At 38.5% G+C, this 22,202-nt stretch overlaps 1 protein-coding gene across 10 annotated transcripts in view; it reads right to left on the reverse strand.

The window, feature by feature from the left end:
- Nucleotides 1–22,202, reverse strand: part of PPP2R3A (protein phosphatase 2 regulatory subunit B''alpha) — a 205,036-nt gene that overhangs the window by 126,728 nt on the left and 56,106 nt on the right. For 6 of the 10 annotated variants that reach the window (XM_026497085.4, XM_044383425.3, XM_026497081.4 and 3 more), the window contains one exon: nucleotides 1,786–2,052. The exons of 3 other annotated variants lie outside the window; for them this stretch is intronic. In XM_026497085.4, coding sequence (XP_026352870.3) covers nucleotides 1,786–2,052 — 267 coding nt within the window. Of the gene's footprint in view, nucleotides 1–1,785; nucleotides 2,053–5,602; nucleotides 10,417–22,202 lie in introns of those variants that run through there. One more of the 10 variants, XM_026497087.4, reaches the window with a different exon arrangement.

Below are 22,202 nucleotides of genomic sequence, written 5' to 3' on the forward strand. Positions count from 1 at the left end.
ACAGAGGATCATAGGGGAAGAGAGGAAAAAAATAAAGCAAGATGAAATCAGAGAGGGAGACAAACCATAAGAGACTCTTAATCATAGGAAACAAACTGAGGGTTGCTGGAGGAGAGGGGGTGGGGGGATGGACATTAAGGAGGGAACATGATGTAATGAGCACTGGGTATTATATAAGAGTGATGTATCACTGATCTCTACCTCAAAAATCAATAATATATGTTCATTAATGGAATTTAAATTTAAAAAAATGAAAAAAAGAAAATAGTGAATAATTTTCATTTTCATAGTGAATAAGAAGTAAAGAATCTACCTGCTTTATTTTTTCTAATCATGGTATTTTGCTTAACACAATGTGCTAAATAATTTGATTAAAGAGAAGAATGGGAAACAAAAAAACCCTAAAACCCCCAGCGGCAACAAATGTTCTGAATGCAGGTAGAGAAGAGGGCAGGGCATGATTGGAGTGAGGATTCAGGGGCTTCTTCAAAGACACAATGGAAGGTATGTCTGAAAGGATGGGTGAAGTGGGGGTTGGCAGGAGTGGAAGCCCATTTTGGAAGGGAGAACTGGGAGAGCCCAAATGCAGAGGTGATCCTGTGGGAGGGCAAATAGTTCAGGCTTATGCAGGGAACAGCAGTTTGGGTTTTATCCTCAAGTCAATAGTGTCCAAATTTTAAAATATTATTCCTGAGGGACGCCTGGGTGGCTCTGTTGGTTAAGTGTCTGCCTTTGGCTCAGGTCAGGATCTCAGGGTCCTGTGATCAAGGCTGGTGTTGGGCTCCTTGCTCAGTGGGGAGCCTGCTTCTCCCTCTGCCTGCTCTGCCTACTGCTCCCCTGCCCCTGCTTGTGCTCTCTCTCTCTGAGAAACAAATAAAATCTTTAAAAAAATAAAATATTATTCCTGAAAGCAGGGGAACTGTGAAAGTGCGCACGGGGTCTCAGGAGCTTCCACTTGGTCTCCTACCTGCCCACATGCAACCCTTAATCTGCTAAACCCCTCTGCCACTTGAAGTACAGCCTAAACCACTGCTAAATACTGAGATATGATCTGACTCTTCAATTTACACACATGATAAAAATAAAACCCAAACAAAACAAAGCAAATTGCTGCTCTAGATGGTGAGCTGGGGAATGGCATGATCCAATATGATCTGGTGCTCATGCTCAGTATTTATGGTTCTCGGAGGAGACTGGAGATACAGCATCCAGTTACTGAAGATGTTCAGTATGGCATGAAAGGCTAAGATCCTAAATTAGAAGCAGTTGGGTATATTGGAAAGTATCAAAGACTTGGTTCCTAGAGGCAAATCCATTTATTTCTGAGTAGAATTAGTGTTGAGCTGGCCTAATGGTTCCTTGTCTGGCTTCAGGGCAGAGTTATGATCAATGGGTGAGAACAAAAAAAGACATTCATATTCAATACAAGGGAAATTTTTCTAACAAGTGAGGCTATTTAATAATGGAACAGGTTGGTTGGCAAGATGGTGAGCTTCCTGTCACTGAAAGCATTCAAGCAGAGAATGAATTTATGTGTTGATGGTGTCATGGATGAAATTCCTATGTTAAATGGGAGGATGGACTGGAAGAACACTAAGGGTTTATTCAAACTAATGAGTTCCATGAAATGGGACCACAGATGATGTATCAGAATCAAATAAATTTTTCAACAAGGGAAAAAACCTAGCCATGCTTAAAAACAGAAAGCAAAGAGGCAGTGATGAGAGAGAGAGATTGGGATTGTTAGAGAAAGAGAGATTATACATCATTTAATAGTTATATTACCTTTGCAATTTTTCCCATTTCATAGATGTCTGCTTTCTGATCTTCAATATCCATGAAAGCAGTTTCAATTTTGCTTAAAGTCTGTTCATGGTTACTGCAGGCATCAGGGAGTCCTTCAGGAAAGTAGAACTGTGGAATGTTTACGGACAATGGTGCATTCACAACATTATTCACATGAGGAACAGGGGAGAGAGATCGGGGACTACTTGGAAAGGTGGCTGTAGGTGGAAGTGGTGTTCCAGGTTTCTTTTCTGGTTTATTTTGAATCTGGAAGGAAAATGTGATTATGAGACACAAAAATTCTGAACAGCATATATTTCTTCAAAGTCCTCACCAGTAATAAGAAGAGAGACAGAGATCAAGAGCTCACTCTGCTCTTCCGGGTTATAAGTTTGCTTCTAGGGAATGCCTATCCATAAAAAATAAGTACATGAATTATCTGTCAATACCCGAATTTACACAAATCTATGCTTTAAAGATCTTACAGTACATCTTTCCATCAATGATGAGCCAGATATTTAAGAGCAATGTTAGCTGACATATTAAGGATCTTCAAGTGTATTCTTAGTCTGTTGGAACTGGATTAGTAAATTTTTTTTGAAGACTATTCTTCATCTTTCTGCACACTTCTACCTCTACTTCAACAGGCACATAGAATAAGTTCTTTTAAAATGCATAAATCTAAAATATATTGGGGGGGGTGTCCTTTCACCTTCTTCTCTCTAGTTTGACTTTGTCTAGGTAAAATCACTGTCAGTCCCTGATGCAGAGAAAGTCTTTGTTAAGAAAATTAAAGCATTTTAGTTTTGGAATGTCTTCTACCAGGTTGATGCCCTAGAGGCATGCCATTTTTTTCTATGATACACATTTCTCTCATTTTTGGTACACTCCAGTAATAGGCAAGGATTGTGGTTACTAATTTCATCACAGCCAAACTGCCTTCAGAGTTTAACTCATTTATAGTTTATATCATTCCTTTTTCCAAAAAGGATTTGATGTGGTATGCCATAAAGAGACATAAGAAAGGACAGCATATGGCGGGGGGCAATGAGGAGATTAAGATTATCCATGATTTAGGGAAAGGAGAGGGGAGGTACACTAACATTCAGGTAGAAGTCTACTTTACCAATGAAAACTATATTTAGTCCTGAGATTCCTAGCAGAAAAAGCAAAAAGGATTCTATGAAGATTTTCAAATTAACTATCAAGGCTCATGAGCATGGCACTGTGTTAGATACTACATAAAGTATGAAAGAGGGACATGACTGTTGATCACCATGAACAGAAAATATTACTCAAATGTTCATTTTCCTTAAATTATCCTAATGCCATTCCTAAAGTTTGAACATTGATTTATCTCTATTCAGGTCTACTGAATATCATATTTCCTTTTGACATATGGGACTGAATATCATATTTCCTTTTGACATATGGGCTCATAACAGATCTTTAAACTCAGGACAAAAATCTTGGCTACCCTTGAAAAGCATGAGTATTACAGGAAGATAAGCTTCATTCACATAACTATGTGATGAATATGATTTAATCTTCTTTGTCACACATGACCCATTTCTCAGGTTAATACCTGACACTAATACATAGAGTCTGCTCATATATTAATACTACTGGGGATATAAAGGTCAGTTGGTCATACCAAGATTTTGCTGCACTATCAGGATGTCACCCCTAAAAAGTAACAGTCAAGGAAAACATGGCACAGAGAGAAGTGAGGCTAATGAAATATGAAAAACTTAAAACAGTGATGGCTTACTAGCTCTGTGACCTCAGGAAAGTTACTTAACCTTTTAGAATTCAGTAATAAAACAGATTATAACTCCTACTTCTTAGAAGGTTGTTGTGAAGATTGAAGGAAATTACAGGATGTAACTAACATAGGTAAAAGGTTCGGAACAGTACTAGGCACAGATATGTCCTTATTTAAGAAAATGAGCCACAAGGCCAAAGGGTGAGGTTCTCAAAAGGTCAAACATGGCATGGTCCTTCAGATTCAACAAGAAATAAAATGATCATTCACACTTGTAAAACAATTTAAAGTTTACAAACCACTTTTGATTTAACAAATTGATAATCTGTACGTAAACATTTCTCTCTGTTTTAATGCTAAGCTGTAAATATTATTACAGAGGCCCATGAGTCAATAACAGTAGAAATTGTTCCTAAACTTCTACAAGAAGGCCTATAATTCTTCAGGGGCTTTAACATTTATATATAAATAGGTCATTTATATTAGAGTCATCCCCTTTCTATTATTCTATGCTGAAACAGGTCTGTGAGACTACCAAGTAAGCAATCATGAAAATCCTTTTTTTGTTTCCCCAAAATGTTTTCCATGGTGTGACATCCAGGCAGTTATAACCATAGGATTAAGACCACTGATGCCAGTGGGGATGAAACCCAATAGTCCAGTGAACACACACTAGTGGAAAAGGTTTAGAGCAAGGCCTTCTCTGTTAACTCTACACTTTTGCTTTGACAGAAATAAGTAACAACTGAGAACAAACCCTGGCTATCTGTCAAAGTTTTTATTTAAATGGGTATTCAATTATATAATCTACTTCACTTTCCTTAGTGTACTTCTTAACATTAAGCAATTCACTGATAGGCAAGTATTTATCAATTCATTGGTTAATCCCATGTTTAACAAAACTGGTGTTAATATTTAAAAGGGAAAGGAAAAAGAATGCATTTATTTTGCACTTTTACGTGTTATCAATTTACTTTCCACTGAATTCAACAGAAGACACATAATTTAAAGTAGTTTAATAAAACTGGCCCTTTATAAATACTATAGAATAACACAGTTATATAAAATTTGGCAGATTTACCAGCAAGTTCAGCATCTGCTCATTCTGAATAAAACTGTTTCATTCGAATTTAGAAACAGCATTAAAATAGAACTAGTTGGGAAAAGTGTCTCAATTCTCCATTCAGTTTTAGTCTATAAACACAGTATCATTTAGTATCCTTATACTATTATGTCACTGTAGCATTTCCAGTATTTGAGCATTTTTGACCAGTTTTTTAAAAAAAGTAATTTCATATGGTTCACTTAATCTGAAATTACTCTGGGTCAAAATAACTATGAAACTACGGTTTCTTGCTGGATTCTGGGTGGCCATCATTTGTATGACCCTTGATTTGTATTGTATTCAAGGTGAGGCAAATTGTTTGGTAAAACACTGGCCCTACAGTATAAGCAAGTTAGCATGGATTCTGCAAAGTTGTCATCACAGGCAGAAATGACTCCATATCACAACTTGCTGAGGGAGGACATTCTTTCACAACCCAGAAATTAATTGCCATTCTTTGTTACCTACATACATTATATCATGCCTACACAACTGTCTACATATATAATTAGTTCTTCTTTCAAAAAAAGATTACCAGGACTGATACTTTAAAAACAATTCATTACAGATGTGTGTATGTTAATACAAACATAGTCTACTGATTTAAAGTGCAAACAAGGCTTTTAACACAGAAATTCTAGTTTCTCAAAGATACTTCTATTAAAATTTATAAATTGTATGTTTGTTGAGGTGTATTTATTGTCTCTAAAACTGGATTCCCTCTCTACAAGAGAAAAATCTGAGTACTGTACTTCAGGTCCAGAAGGTCTATTTTTAAACCTGTTGGAATCTCTCTACAAATAGCTTTCTGCAAATAGCTGAACAGAGGACACAGATTAATTCCTTGATCTAATATCAAGTGAGCTGTAAAAGTATTTGTAAGTTAGTTCACTGGGTGGTTTTATTAGTAATAAAAATATTTTAAAAGAAACACCCAAGTTCCAAACCTGTGTCTGCTGAAATGACTTCAGCCGCTTCTTAAACCGTGACGGGAGAACAAAATCACAGCCCCTTGCCAGGAAAGCTAACTCTCCCCTTAAATCCGGGTCCCTTCGTAGAGATGTTTCCTTGATCATCATCTTTGAAAAGTGGATATTTACTTAGCCACTGTCCAGCACACTTCTGAAGATGGTCAGATTTAAAAAGTTGTCAATCTTGTCAGGTAGAAAAGTATTTTCTTCTTATCTCCAAAAGCAATTAAGTTCAAGCATTGTGCTCTCCCAGTCTCCAGGGACCACAATCCATGCTTGTACTGACATGCAACTGGTTCCCAAATATAGCCAATGGCTCCCAATACCTGCTCATAATTTTCAAGTTAGAAACACGCCTGCAATGGGCCTGTTGCTCCTTCTAGATAGCTTTATGTCCAATTGACCTGCACATGTTGAGAATACAGAGCCTTCTGGGAAAGGAAGCACCCACTACTCTAGCACCAAAGTTAGAAACATTACAGCTGGACCTAAAAATAGCAACTTCTCAGATAATGCTAACTTCTTAAACTCAGAGTATGTGAGGTGCCAATCCACATAAATCAGTTTCGCCTCAAACTATTAGAAAAAGAACATGTAGAGCATTTTTGGTTTTGCTATTTACTATTTTATGAAAAAAGAACAAGCTACACTTCAAATTTGAATCTATCATTTTAAGAATAGTTTTTTAATTTCTTATTTGAAGGAAAGCAAATATTCAAACCCCTCTAGATATATCCAGTTAAAATATGGAGAAAAACTTTGATCCTCAAATGGTAATACAGAAAGAGATCTGTTGATCTTCTATTTTAAAATCAAATCCCTTTTTTTGGCCTGTGTGCAGAAGACTATCTTAATTATTCAACATACTTTGTTGAAGTGATTCTGGATCTGGGGACATTTGAAAATTTATTGTCAAAGTGTGGATTAAGAAAGTGAACAGTTGGGGGCATCTGGATGGTTCAGTTGGTTGGGCATCTGACTCTTGATTTCAGCTCAGGTCATGATCTCAGGGTCATGGGGTCAAGGGTTCCTTACCCAGTACAAGTCTGCTTAAGATTCTCTCTCCCTCTCTTTCTGCCCCCCCCCTCACACGCTCTCTTTCTCTCTCAAAACAAATAAATAAAATCTTTTTTTTTGAAGATTTTATTTATTTGACAGAGACAGCCAGAGAGAGAGGGAACACAAGCAGGGGGAGTGGGAGAGGAAGAAGCAGGCTCCTAGTGGAGAAACCTGATGTGGGGCTCGATCCCACAATGCTGGGATCACGCCCTGAGCCAAAGGCAGGCGCTTAACGACTGCGCCACCCAGGTGCCCATCAAATAAATACAATCTTTAAAAAAAAAAAAAAAGTGGAACAATTGAATGCCATAAGAAAGCAGCTTTTAGATACATGTGAATGAAATCTGGCTACAGTAAAGGTACAAAAGATGAGCAAATAGCAATGACATGATATGTCTTGAATTTGTGAGACTTTCTTCTTTAAGGAGCTTTAAAGAAATCATCTCAGATTTAAAAAATATTCTATTATTTTATTATATACTAAACATCTGCCTCATGTAGTCATTTACAAATAAAACTTCAAACATCCTCTTCAATCTTTATTTTCGATCACATTATTCAATCAATATTAATTTTCCATTTCTAGAAAATATAAACCAAACATCATTGCCAAATAAACCCCCAAACCAAAAATAGCTCACAACTCTCTTTTACTGAACTTTTGTCAAATTTAGTGGGAATTCAATTCTTCGGGTTTCCATTGTTTCCTACAACTTATCATTTTTTTTTTTTAAAGATTTTAATGTCAGAGAGAGAGAGAAGAGAGCGCGCGAGCCAGCATGCACAAGAAGTGAGAGTGGGAGGCAGAGGGAGAACCACGCTTCCTGCTGAGCAAGGAGCCGATGCAGGACTCAATTCCAGGACACTGGGATCATGACCTGAGCTGAAGACAGATACTTAACCGACTGAGCTACCCAGGCACCCCAACTTATCTTTTTTTTATTGATTTCAAGACATTCTGACAACACTTCATAATGTGTACATTGGGCTTATATGTCTAAACCTATGGTTTTTAAATTTTTTTTTAAGCTGTGGAATTCTCCACTCACAAAATCTTACATGAAAGCTTTCAATATACAGTATGGTTGACAGAAGATTACAACTGAAACCACTGGTCTAATACTTTAACTTGGGCTCTTCTGTTTCCCCCCCAATTTCTTCTCACTGGGCTTATATGTTAACTCTGAGCTCTAGCTTTCCCTGATTTTTTCTCCTACACTCTTGCCTAGAAAAATCTTTTCCTTGCCTAGAATAACATTTACCTCCAAATTAAAACATCAAAAAATCTGTTATGAATGGCATTAGTGCTTAGGCTTATGACTTAATGCTTTTTCAATTAAACTACAACTTAAATTGTATTCCCCCTGTTCTTCAACAGCAATGTGTGGCCTTAGGGGGGTGACTTTTCATCCCTTTCCTGAGAATGCTCCTTCTCCTCAAATCATAGACATTCTAACCATCCTTCAAAATCCAATTCAAATTTTACGTATTTCATGAAGGTTTCCCTATGTAAGCCCCCCTTACTAATATTCTCTTAATGAAATACCATTACTCTTAAATGACCTCCACTTAACCTATTCTCTGGTTTAGCCAATGATCTCCATTTCTCCTGTAAAAGAGAGAACCTGATGCCCGGAACACACTGATCCATTACTAATGATTTAGTTTCTGTTATGCTCTCATATTTCTTATCACAGTAGTTGCTTCCTAAGAGTTGATTATGCCACTTGTTTATGTTGGTTGTACTTTTTACAGTAATTACTCGATTCAATTACATATTATATAAACAAATGAAATATGAATGTGGAAAAAAGTTGTTTCCAAAATTCCTAAAATTGAAAATAAAACGCCTAAGTTGAATTATTTTATAAAGATTCAGTAAAAGGGGGCACCTGGGTGGCTTAGTCAGTTGGGTAGCTGACTCTTGGTTTTGACTCAGGTCACGATCTCCTGGTCCTAGGATCTCTCCCGGTCCCTAGGATTGAGCTATGAGTGGCGCTGGTGCTCAGTGGAATCTGCTTGAGATTCTCTCTACCTCTCCCTCCTCCTCTGGCCCCCCACCGGTGTGCACGTGTGCACAAATGCGTGCGTGTTCTCCCTCTCTCAAATAAATAAATAAATAAAATCTTTTTAAAAAAATTCAGTAAAGGCAAGTTGTTAGTAAAATTTCTTTGCTGTAAAATTAGGTATGAGTGAGATAAAGGCCAAAATAATTAAAATCTAGGAGGAGTCTACATTTGAATTGCTTCACTACTGACTTAAGTTCCTTCTTCACTTTAAAGAAACTGAAACTGGAAATCAGTCAACAAATGTACTGAATGTGATTTATTAAAGAGAGATGTTATGGAACTCCAATTTCCAATGACACTCAAAGAAAAGGCTTTGGCTTTCTATCAAAAGATCTGAATAAATTAATGTTTTTAATATATAAATAGAGTTTATGATTCCCTGAGTAACTATCAATCCCAATTGTGTTCAAGTAAAAGGGCTGCAGTATTTTATAATCTGATAATTATTTTCCAAAGAGTCTAAACTCTTGAGGGTAAGGTCAATTTTATAGTCACAATTTTATAGTCAAGTATTTTTCTGGCCACTTATACACTGGGTGTTGAGGGTATGGAGATAATAAGTGGTCTCTTCTTTTCCTTACCATCCCTAGCACAATGCTGATTTGGAGCAAAGGACAACAAATACTTTCATTTCATTCACTTCCCATAAGTCTCTAAAGTTTCAAAGTCAGAACAGTAGTTAAAAAAGAGCCTGCTCTGCTACACTCTTAAGAAAACATTTCTCCATTTCTTTTGATGTTGAAGAGAGCTCTAAGTTTTTGTTTATCTAACTGCTTTCCAAAGAAGTCAAAGGGAGAAAAGACCAGACCTCCTAAAGGGGCTTAGGAAAGAACTGGTCTGTGGCAATAAGTTATTGATGGAAAAAGACTATCATGAGGTTGGTTTATTTGCTTTTTACTTATTTACTTGTGCTTGTATGGAAGTAAATGTGCTTGGTTCTAGAAAGGATCTCAGAATGAGTTGGTTTCAAGAAGTATATAACTGAAACATAGTTGCAAAGAACATGGTTTTCACTACTGATGCAAACGTGACCTATGATCTACTCTCTTCTCTATTTTGATCACAGAGAAAGTATAATTCATGGGGCTGGGTGTTTCTGGGTGAGGGTTTTTCCCTGGAGGGGCTAACCAGCATGAAGAATATAAAACTATTAACACATAGTTTATAAATTCAGTTTGAGACCATGGAAAGGCTGGAACTGTGGGTAGTTATAATGAAGAGAGTCAACTGTAAGGGTCTTCCCAATGTCCTTCTGGAATAAACCAGGAGATCTTTTCTCCTGCCTTCTGCAGCATATATGAAGTCCATCCAGATAAGATAACTAGCCAACAGTAGGTGTTTCCTGCACAGCTACCTGCATCTCTTCTTGGCTTACAGATGATTCACGAGCATACCCTGTCTGAAGACACATGTTTGTCCTGTCTGGACAATGTGCTCAACCTGGGTCTTCAAGGCAACTATGTTAAGACAGCTTGACCAGAGGGTGAAAAAGCCTCGTACTCTCTTCTGGGGATGACTGGGATCCATCACTTGTTATCTCAAGATCCAGCTGCTTAGACTAGGGTTCCTTACATGTTCCATATATGTTCCCCTACAGCAAACATGCTTGAACAAGGATGATATTTTTCAAAGAGAATCAGCTGTGGTGGTTCCTGGGTACAGAGTTTTACAAGTTCCTTGGCAGGATTAAGTGGAAGACAGGCTAGTCCTCTGTCGTGACCTGAAAAAGTGAAGGATTTTTTAAGAATAGTTTTCTAAGAAAAGCAAGAAAAGGTGCTCCCTTACTGTGTCCTGAAAGGAAAGGGAGTGAGTCTAAACAACTGAGAAAGAGCCTGTACCCTCAAGGAAGGTGAGACTGGGAGGGACAGAGAAGAATAAAGCTGTGTGTAACACCCAACACATTCCATTTTTGTAGAATTCAGTCTTTGAGGCTTAGTTTGAAACTCAGGATTGATTCTCTAGAGCTTTCTGAATCCTCTTATAATTCCCTGCCATTGATCCTTTTAGTGAAGACAGTGGTGATATACAATATTAATTCTTTCTCTCTGGAAAGAATCAGCTCTATGGGATGTTTTAAGAAAAAAAATGGGTTGATTTCACAGGATAGAGAAAAATTTGAACAATTGCCTGAAGAAGTAAATCACTTATTTTGACTTGTAGAAAACTGCTAAACAGTTAATATTGTATATGCAGTGTGTTGGGCCAAAATAAGTCTAGCCTTTATTTTATAAACAAACTTATAAAGTCATTCACCAGCCTCAGCTGAACATGGCTATGAAAACTGAGATGATACCAAGGCCTTAGAGTGAAGAAGGCTTGTGGGGTAAACCAGGTAGCAAAGCTGTGAAAATCTGAGTGACAGAAATACATAGACAGCAAGCCTGGGAAATGAGCTCAGTTGTGTTTAATGGTAGAATAAGGTCCAGAGAGACAGCAGAGTCACGATGAAGTGACACCAAAGATTCTGCTCAAAAGATGCTAAAGGGAAAAAAAAAAGTTACATATTTAAGAGGAAGCTCTGCTACATCAGGAGGGTACTTCTGATTCAAAAAAGGAAGCTGGCTGTTTTGAAATACTTAAAAATACTAAATCAAAAGCCTTTCTCTGTCCACACAAAAACTTGTACACGAATGTTCATAGCAGAGTTATTCATAACATCCAAAAAAGTGGAAACAATCCAAATGTCCATCAGCTGATGAATGGATAAACAAAATGTGGTCTACTCACACAATAGAATATTATTTAACCATTCAAAGGAATGAAGCACTGGTATATGCTACATGATGAACCTTGAAAACATTCCACTTAAGTGAAAGATACAAAATACCACATATTATATGATTCCATTTACATGAAACGTACAGAATAGACAAAGCCACACAGACAGAAAGTAGATTAGTGGTTGCCACGGACTGAGGGGAGGAGGGAATGGGAAGTGACTGCTAATGAATACAGGTTTAAGGGGGTGAAGAAAATGTTCTGGAATTAGACAGTGCTGATGGCTGCACAACCCTGCTGAATATAATAAATTATGCACTTCAAAAGGGTGGATTTTATACTATGTGAATTATATCTTAAAAAAAAAAAAGCCTTTCTCAACTTGGCTCTAATTGGCAGAGTAGTTAAAAGAGGTAATAACTTGGAATCATAGACTTTGCTTAAAATACCATTGCAAATGAGCTTTAAGAAATTGATTATAAGCTAATTAGTTACTCTTAATCCTAAATTTTGATGTCCTCATTTAGGCTCTAATTTGGTGTTTTTACATTGTTTAATAGCTTGTTTTGTGTAATTAATGTTATTTTACTCTTAAAGAATGAACAGTGAGGTGGGAGAAGAAGGTTGGGTGGTAGTGATTATCTATGGCTTCTCTGCTCCTGGCCTGATCCTTGAGCCTTAAGTTTATTGGCTGCAGCAAAATAGGAGATCTAATAAGTGTTTTGTCTTGCTTTAGTTGCCTCCAAATGACAGGAACACATTCCATGACAAAAAACAGAAGAACCTACAAATCGAATATTTTTGCCCCTCAGTATTCCTAATACTTAGAGGTAGATATTCTTTAAGGATCTGGGGCAAGAAGAGATAATTAAGAGTCTAAAATTATTGGGGCACCTGGGTGGCACAGCGGTTAAGCGTCTGCCTTTGGCTCAGGGTGTGATCCCGGCATTATGGGATCGAGCCCCACGTCAGGCTCCTCCACTATGAGCCTGCTTCTTCCTCTCCCATTCCCCCTGCTTGTGTTCCCTCTCTCGCTGGCTGTCTCTATCTCTGTCAAATAAATAAATAAAATCTTTAAAAAAAAAAAAGAGTCTAAAATTATTAGGCATAATAATTCTTGGATCTCTAGAATTTCCAGTTCCTAAAGTTCTCTGTCCTCCTTAGTCTGCTTTTCTTCTTCCCTCTCTCTTTCAGGAATTACTTCAATTACAGATTGCTCATTATAAAGCACAAGAATTGTTTTAGCCTATAAATATGTCAGACAATTGAAGTTAGAAGGGATAGAGGGTTTCCAATCGACTGACATTACCACATTACATGTCAATGAACACACAGTAGCAGTTCTATTAAATACCTTGCCCCAGTGTCTTCATTGGTTGTGTGTGCGTATATGACTTCTCAGTAATTTTGGGTGAGGGCTCAATTCACAGATGTCAAATGAAAAGGCTGGAATTGATGGTCAAAACTCTAGTGAGCATTATATTACATTATATTATAGTAAGCATTATATTACAAATATAACAGCTGATGGAACTGTGCTTCTTGGATGTCAAGTGCGTTTTGGATGCTTTGTTTTAAGGATGGGAGATGTAGCTATTAATCTGCTAATGGAAAGACCTAGTAAAGGGGAAAAATTGATGAATGCGGAAGAAAAAAGGCCAATCAGGGAGGAAAGTCCCTGAGTTAATGGGAGAAGATGGGACCTAAGCACCAGTACAGGGGTTGGCCTTACATAGGTGCCCAGATCATTCACATATAGTAATAGAAAGAAAGGGAGAGTATATGGGTACTGCTATGTCTAGGTGGCTAGCTAAAGATCCCTGTTCTGATTGGCTCACTTTTCTTAGTAAAATAGGAAACAAGGTCATTAGCCAAGGGTGAGAATGGAAGAGGATATGTCAGAAAACAGAGAAGAAGGTATGAGTCATTTGTGGAGTTGGAAAGTGAGGAATACGGAGCTGTAATAGGACTGCCAGATAGCTCTGAAGGCCCACTGGAGGTTGGTGGTCAGGAATTTAGTGCAAAGACCACTCAGCATTATTGTGTGATTTTCTCCAGCCAAGGTTAGCTGCACAAATAAAAGCTCAAAGCAGACAGAGAACACAATTTAATGGAAGTTGCAGTTTTTCCAGGTGAGTACTGTGAAGTGAGGGTAAGGTAAAGAAGCTGAAAGCATATTCAGGAGAGTGATTTTAATGATGAACTATGGCAGTGGTTCTCAAACAAGATCATGCACCAGAATTACCTGAAGGACTTGTTACCCACTGATTGTTGGGTCCCCCATCCTTAGAGTTTCGATTTAGCAGGTGAGGGCTGGGGCCTGAAAATATGGTGTTTTTTTTTTATGTTCAGTTAGCCAGTGTATAGTACACATCATAAGTTTTTGTTGGTTACAGAAGGGAGGGGGGTGGGGGACAGGGGTAACCAGGTGATGGGTATTAAGGAGGGCACGTGTTGGGATGAGCACTGGGTGTTACATGCAACTAATGAATTATTGAACACTACAACGAAAATATGTATTTCTATCAAGCTTGCAGGTGATGCTGATGCTGTTGGATGGGAACCATACTTTTAAAACTACTGACATAAACACAGAACCAGAGAATGAGTAGCTGAAGAAGGACAGAGGACAAATTCATTGGAGAGATCAAGGAACTGAGAAGCTTGTGTACTGGATGCTTCATCTACTAAAAACTCACAAGAATTGTAGCAAAAATAGTATTGGGAAGTGTCACAGAGCCAAGAGAGAAAATCTTTAAGAAATAAGGGAGGGGCGCTTGGGTGGCTCAGTTGGTTAAACATCTGCCTTTGGCTCAGGTCATGATCTCTGGGTCCTGGGATTGAGTCCCGCATCAGGCTCCCTGTGAAGTGGGGAGCCTGCTTCTCCCTCTGCCTGCCTACTCCCCCTGCTTGTGTGCTCGCGCGCTCTCTTTCTCTCTCTCTCTCTGAAAAATAAATAAATAAATACAATCTTAAAAAAAAAGAAAGAAAGAAAGGAGATGATCTGGGGGGTAGTAGATAACTGCAACTAGGAGGGGTACTGGGTGGTGAGTCTGATGACATTAGTTCAAAGTTGGAGGGGTAGTTTCAGGGAGGTAGGAAAAAGAATAGTTTGGAAGTAGCAATAAAAAACAAGACACTCACTGCCCCCTCCAGACCCAGGGGGCGAGGGGGTGAACTGGGAAAGAAAAAAAGCCAACATTTCACATGGCTATCCTGAGGGAGAGATGGATTTCAGTCAGAACAAGGAGGTAAAGGGAATGTTTAGAAAGAGTCTGGTGACATAGGAGATTCTGCCAATGAATGACGAGTTCAAGAGGGCATGGGGAAAAGATTTTGGGAGATGGGAGGGTTGGATGTGGACTGAGAAGAGAGGATGTACAATAATAGAGTAAGGAGAAGAGTCATGATCTGGATTCCTGGACTTTGGTGATCGGTGCAAACAGGGATGAAGAACTTATTAGATTAGTCCTGATGGTCTTAAGGCAGAGAGGGGTGAAGCTGTGAATACTGGGCAGGCCTGTGAGGGAGGCCTGAGGGCACTAACAGGAGCAAGTTGAGTTCTTGGAGCTCCTTTTCACTCCTGCCAAGGGTGGTGTGGAGGCTATGGAGGGACTACACTTATCAGGAGCTTCTGGATATCTGGGACTCACATTTTACTAGAATTCTAGGGGAACATGCACAATTTGGAGCATGTTTACCCCCCAATTTTTTGTGTGCACACAAACATTTTAAGAAAAAGGGATCACACTGGTACATCTGTTTTGCGATTTACATTTTTAATTACCTATTTTATCTTGACCATTTTTTCTACATCAGTATATCCATAAGTTTTTTTGAATACAAGTGGGGACATATCTGAGATAGTTGATGCTGATTCATTAGAAAAAATGGAGATGCAAGAGGCTCCTGACCTCAGAAGCCACTAAAGGTAGAGGGCGAAATACAGGTTGAACTCATTCTGCAAATTCCAATTTGCTACTAGCCAGATCCCATTACTTTTATTAATCTACACTGTGGTTAAACGAAATAGGAGGAAGGATGGTTTCCAACTGTCTTGCTGAGTGTTTTCATTTCTATCCAAACATTCTACCCAAAGAAGCCATCATCACCTATAAAGCTAGGGCAGAATAAACATTTTCCCTCAATGATATGACTGGTTAATCTCAATGAAGGCATGGATAGCAACCCAGAAAGTAAAGACAGAGAAGCATTTATTTTAAATGCTCCAGAATAAACATAATAAGGTTCCTAAAGTGTGCTTTGCTACAATTTTAAATTTATTTTCATAATTATGCATTTAAATATATATACAAAATTATATAATATAATATCTAAACTTTGAGAAAACCATAATGTTAGATCATTAACCTAGGAAGACACTTTATTCCCCCCTGGAATGATATCTCAGACACAAATTCCTCATCAGGGTCAGAAGAAAGCAGAGTTCTAGTAAGCATAAATCCTGCCTAACCTGAAAGATTTCTCTGACCCTCTTGGGCATCCCAAAACAACAACAACAACAAATAACAAACAAACAAAAAAACCTAGTTGTACTTAAAAACTAAATGGCCAGAAAAATTCTTTTCCAGCCTAAATTCATGGGGATGAAGATGGAACTTTAAGAATGGGAAAAGGACAATGAAACAATGAGATGTATAGGTATTCCTTAAAGAGAAAGGACAAGTTTTCAGAATTTAAACAGTATGTGGAGGTTCTACAATAGGGCCTGGGGGTGCAATGGTGAACAAGAGAGCATTCTCTCCTCAAAACGTCTATAGTCTATAATCAAGAGATTTCCATCCTGCAATAAAGGGAAATGATCTATACTCTTAATGGGGTTTTCTCTTCTTGCCAGGAAAGGTGACAGGACCTTCCCAAGAACACCACAGACATTTAGGTGTTAAAAGCTAGAGAAATTAAGAGGCCAGAGGCTGAATGAGATACTGAGCCTTGCTGAGGCACCGCCCTCATGTCCTAGAAGGGCACCCTGACCCCAGGTCCTCTTGCATCCATCCTTGAGAATCAAAGGACAGAGAAAGAGCTAGCTAGTGCTCAGGCAAGAGGGCAGCTTCCATTTGAGAAGGAGGCAAAGCAGGCAAGCAATAATCCCATCATTTGATTATTCATTCACTTATTTGTTTATTCATTCAACAAATAGTTATTTAGTGCTACTATTTGCTAAATAAAGGCCAAAAGAAGCTAGTGGCTCAAACACAGGAACCTGAGAGGGATTCACAAATCTCCCCCCAAATCCTTATTTTAATATTTAAGTATTATTAGGTGTACATTTGGGAGCTAGAGATCAAATTTTTGGTGCCTGAAGTGGGGGGAAAAAAAAGGCAAGGTATGAATTAAGTTGTCAGATAGATTATCTGCTTAAATTCTGACTTTAAGACTCCCGAAAGCTGATGGGAAACAGGTTAGAGTGGACTCTACTAACTTAGAATTCACAATAATATAACCAGAGCAACTTGATGTTTCCCTTCATACTCTCTAGGAAGGAAGGGTCTGATAAACCAATTTTGGTCATCCTTGATCGTCAAGATTAGGCTACCACAGAGCTTAGGTGTGAGAGAAATAACAGCTTCATGATACAACCATCTAGTCTCCCTTACTGGATTGCCATGAGACCAAATGCTTACCTATGTTAAGACAGATGGATAGGATTAAGGTACATTTTGATGTCTTGGAATGGAATGGAATAGAATGGAACAGAATGGAATGGAACAGAATTGGTCCAAGCCAATGCGAGAAATAAACCTCTAATCTTAGTATCACTGATACTGTGATAACACCAAGAGCTAGCACCTTAATTAGTTAAATAAGAGTATCCATATCCAAATGCTATCTCTTCTAGAGAAAATTCCTTGAATTCCACAAGCTGGGATGTTATCTCTCCCTCCTCTGAGTTCCTGTAGGACTTCTGTCTCTCTCTTAGGGAATCTATTCTTTCTACTTTGCATTACAGTGAATAGCTCACCTCTCCTATTAGACTGTAGGCTCCACAAAGGCTTGCCATTTGTCAAGTCTAACTCATTTTTATCTCCTCTTGTGTGCTGTACATGTTTATACTATTTTGAAACTATCTATTTTATGCATTTAAAGCATTTTTTTAAAAGATTTTATTTATTTATTTGACAGAGATAGAGACAGCCAGCGAGAGAGGGAACACAAGCAGGGGGAGTGGCAGAGGAAGAAGCAGGCTCACAGCGGAGGAGCCTGACGTGGGGCTCGATCCCACATCGCCGGGATCACGCCCTGAGCTGAAGGCAGACGCCCAACCGCTGTGCCACCCAGGCGCCCCGCATTTAAAGCATTTTGACAACCTCTATTTCGCATACCAATTATGTATTAACCATGCTGAAATAAATTTCTGGCCCAAGAAAGAGCCACTCCTGCCTGAGTGCCATGTCAAGGAAACTGAAACTTAGATATAATGTCCCTACAAAAGTTCTGCTTGACCAGAAACGCAGTACATTCATGCAGCCAATTCTTCAATGCCAAGCCAACTCTGGGCCTTCTCACCCCAGACAAGGTTGACTATGCGGCCCCAACCACTCATATGTTTTCTATTTGCCTCTTTCTTGTTCTTTACTTTTTATTCTATAAAAGAAGCTTTTTGCCTTATGCTCCATTTTGCAGTTCTCCAAAAGGAGACTGTCCACTTCATAAAGGGTTAAAGTTTGTTTGTATCACTTGTCTTCTTTAATCATTTTTAACAGTTTTTGGTGACAAGGGATGAGATCCAAGGCTGACTGCTAACTGCCTATGGGACAAGTCGTACAGGCAAGGCATCCACTGAACCCTTTGAGTTCACTGTTCCTCTCAGTGCTACTGACAGCTGGAATAAGTCACTCTCATATTTGAGCTCCATTCCCCTGTGGGCAGCTCTCTGGTCCAAACAAACTTTATTTTAAAAGTATATATGTATATATTGTTCCTGGAAAGGTTCGGGGATTGAAATTTCCAGGAGGGTTCTGGGTAGTTATATTAGGAGTCCACAATGGGTGGCAGCTGTTAGGGGACTCACAAGGTCTTGAGGCAAGTTCACAGTATAAACTGATGGGGGACTTGGGAAAATAAATTAAGAGAAAAAATTTGAACTGTTTTGACTATCAAAATAAAAATCTAAGTAGGCACAAGACAGACTATTAAAAGTCATCAGTGTCCCCCACTATAAAGTAATCTTCTGGTGAAGGGAATACTAAATCTACTGCTAATGGGAATCTTAGAAACCAAAGCCACAAATTTGGTGGGCACGGGTCAAGCACTTAAAATCTGTTAGAGCACTCATCACCTAACTCTAAGACTCTTGTGGTAGGATAAGTCGGTGATGGAACGGGTTAGATTGATACTAAGTCACCTGCCAACCTCAAGAAAACTGTGCAACAAGGTACACTGTAAAATACCACAAAGTACCCAACTGAGCAGCACATCCCTGTTAGGTATTAATTTGGCGCCAAGAGGTCCAGGATTAGCTAAAAAATGGGATTCTTGTTTCAAAGAATTAAGCATGGAACCTTTCAACACACCTGTCTATTTTATGTCTAAAAACTGTGGTCCCAGAAGCTGTAGGTATCTACAAAAATGGCAACATCTTATAAAGACAATCTAGAATTACAATGGCCATATGGAAAACATTCCAATTAGACAAGATCATTCATTTAAGGAGTTCACTTAAAGGCAAGGGTTCTCAAATCAAACAGAACAGGATGCCTATTTTAATTGGCATGTAGGAGCCTCCAAAAAGACTTCAAAATTCCAAAATAGCTCCATTGAAAGATTCATTGCAAAAGACTAATGAAAAATTAAAGACACAAGAAGTACCCAAAACAAACGACTATAAGACTGAAGCAACTCCTACTGCTCCCCTCTATCCTTCTTTATTTGAATACTCTCTCTAGTAATCCTCTGTCTGGACTTTTTTCCACTCTGAAGAGAATATAAGAGGGTAAACAAAAGTCCAAGTTAGTGGCCTTAAAACTGCAACAGCTCCAAGGCCAGAGACTAAAATAGCTGGGCCTCCCCCATTATATATCATAGGGATCCATCATAAAAACACCAGCCTAGAAACTGGTGTCTCATCTGCAATCAATGGGGATGGGACAAAAGATTGTCCTCAGAGATCTTGTCAAATTTCCCACACCAAGTCAAATGCTTCCATATCTGCTGCTGAAGGAGAATCCCCACATGGGCCCCTCCCAGAGTTAATGGGATTCTGAGGGATCCTCTAGTAGACCGCTACCAGTTATTTCCTTAAGCGTTCCAAGGGGAAACTAAAATTAAAGAAAAACCTTGCCCAATTCTGGTAGATACTAGGACTATAATCTACTTTAAACCCCATTTTCTCCTGAGCCTGCAGATAAGAAAGATCTCAGGAAAACTGGCAGAAGCCAGGGTGAGAACACTTACCACAGTCAGTTCTGGATCTCTGTAGTGTTCAGTTGAGAAAGGAAGGTAAAATTTTACTCTGTCCCCTCCCTCCTTCCCTACTTTCTCTGTTTCTTCCTTCCTCCTTCTCCCTTCCTCCTTCCTCCCTCCCTCCCTTCCCTCCTTTTTTAGATTTATTTGTCAGAGAGAGAGGGACAGAGAGACAGAGAACTCGCAAGCAGGGGGAGTGGCAGGCAGAGGGAGAAACAGGCTCTCCGCTGAGCAAGGAGCTCAATGCGGACTCGATCCCAGGAGCCTGGGATCATGACCCAAGCTGAAGGCAGACACTTGTCCTCTCCTTTCTAAATGCATACTCTTGTGAATTTGGTTTTGGGGTACCCATTGGTTGTTGATCCTTTCTCTCCTTATTTGTCTTCAGAACTTGGCTTAGCTTTCTGCCTGTCTTGCACACACGGTTGTCTGTTGTTGCGCATGCAGGCAGGTCAACTATCAGACCAGAAGCCCAATAAATAGCTGGAAAAAATATGGGTTGCACTTCATTTGTGGTTAGAGTTCTACCAGCTGCTGCCAAGCTCCTGGGGGGGGGGGGGGGAACTGTCTGTCTTTCTTTTGGCTATCTTTGGGAGCGGCTCTGGATCTTGGGAGGGTAGTAACTTTTGTACCCTCTTGGGGATACCTCTTGCATCTGAGGGGTTGTTCAGTACTGCCAGGAATATTTACGGTTTGTCCCAGCTGAAACCTGGCAAGATCTATGGTCAGAAGTTGGTCAAATTGGAAGCTGATATTCAGAGCCTGATAGAACTTTTTTTTTAGACCTTCTCCCCAGGCTAAATGAAAACTACATACCTAAAGGGAAAGGAAAACATTCCAAAGACAAAGAGCTCTAAATCTAGACACAGAAATCTTTTGATTTCTAGCTTAATTGAAGATCTCTCCCTGACACAAAATAGCAAACCGAAGATAATGTAGTTGGATGGGTATGCCAATACCTTAGTATCATTCAGGTTACAACTCAATTCTTTGAGGAATTAAAAGCAACTGTCCTACAAATGGAACCTTTACAAGAACAGAAAAAGCCCACTATGCTTTTCACCAAACCTCAAAGCTCCCCTATTCATCTCAAAAGGCTTGTACATATTGTAAAAATTCTGGCCTTAGGAAACACAAGTCCTTCTTGGAGAAACTTGCATTCTTTTTCTGTACCTTTGAGATGTAGTTGTTCTATCTGGTCTTCTCTAGGAACCAAGATAATTCCTATCAGAAGGAGGGGGAAAAAAAGGAAAGGCTATTTGGAAATTCAGTGAATGAAAAATCTTCAAAGTCTTCTCCACAAATATTAGGCATCTGTGCAGGTAACCTTAAAATTTATCCCTTGTGACAGAAACACAATTAGACCCAACTGTTCTTTTAAAAGACTAATGAGTTTTGCATTATCATACCTGTCTCATGGCTAAATTTTTAGAACAAAACCTGTAAGATCCCTATTTGTGTCTATCTGTATGTTTATGTGTGTCTATGGTTGTACGTTAGATGGCTGATATTTTTCTACCTCCAGATAGTATTGCCAAAATTAATTTGTAAAGAAGCTCTATTGGTTTAAAAAAAAAAACTTAAGTGTTTATATGAATCAAGAAAATACTCAGAAATACAGAAACTAACCCAAATGTTTTTCAAGTTCACATGATCTAGGATGATCTCTGGGGGGAAAACCAGTTTAAGTTTGTTGGTTTAACTAAAACAGGCATGTCTTTACAACTGCCAATATTAAATATAATGCAGACATACAACTTTTATTCTTCCTAGGTTTAATACTAAAAGTCAAAAGAGCTCATGCTATCTCTGTTGCAAAATCTGTCAACAACAAAGATAATTTAAGATGATGGCTGTTTAATGCCTCATGAAAGTTTTATAATTGTTAAGAACAAGTAAATTAAATAGATGTAAGTGAAAGTTTATAAATGGACTTTTCAATAATAATTATGCTTTACAGTATGTCTACTTACTTTCCAAAATCTTTTTGGTAACTTGAAACCTTAAAATTATACTGAATTAAGTTAAATTACAGATATTTACTGAATATCTAGATCATTGCCAAGTAAGATAAATTACTGAAACATTATTTACTAAACACAGGTTTATCTACTTTTGGATTCCTTTTACAGAGAACTAAAATAATTGGGTCTATTAGTAAACACATGTTGTGTCACACTGAAAAATTTACTATGAGGAAGAATATACTTCTAGAAATTATGAAGTGTGTTTATAAATTTGCTAGTCCACAGTCCACTACTGCTTATTTCTTAGTTTTCATTAGGAATTAAAGGTTCTAAGAGTTA

Source organism: Ursus arctos, unplaced genomic scaffold, assembly GCF_023065955.2.
Source record: "Ursus arctos isolate Adak ecotype North America unplaced genomic scaffold, UrsArc2.0 scaffold_20, whole genome shotgun sequence".
Classification (NCBI taxonomy): Eukaryota; Metazoa; Chordata; class Mammalia; order Carnivora; family Ursidae; genus Ursus; species Ursus arctos.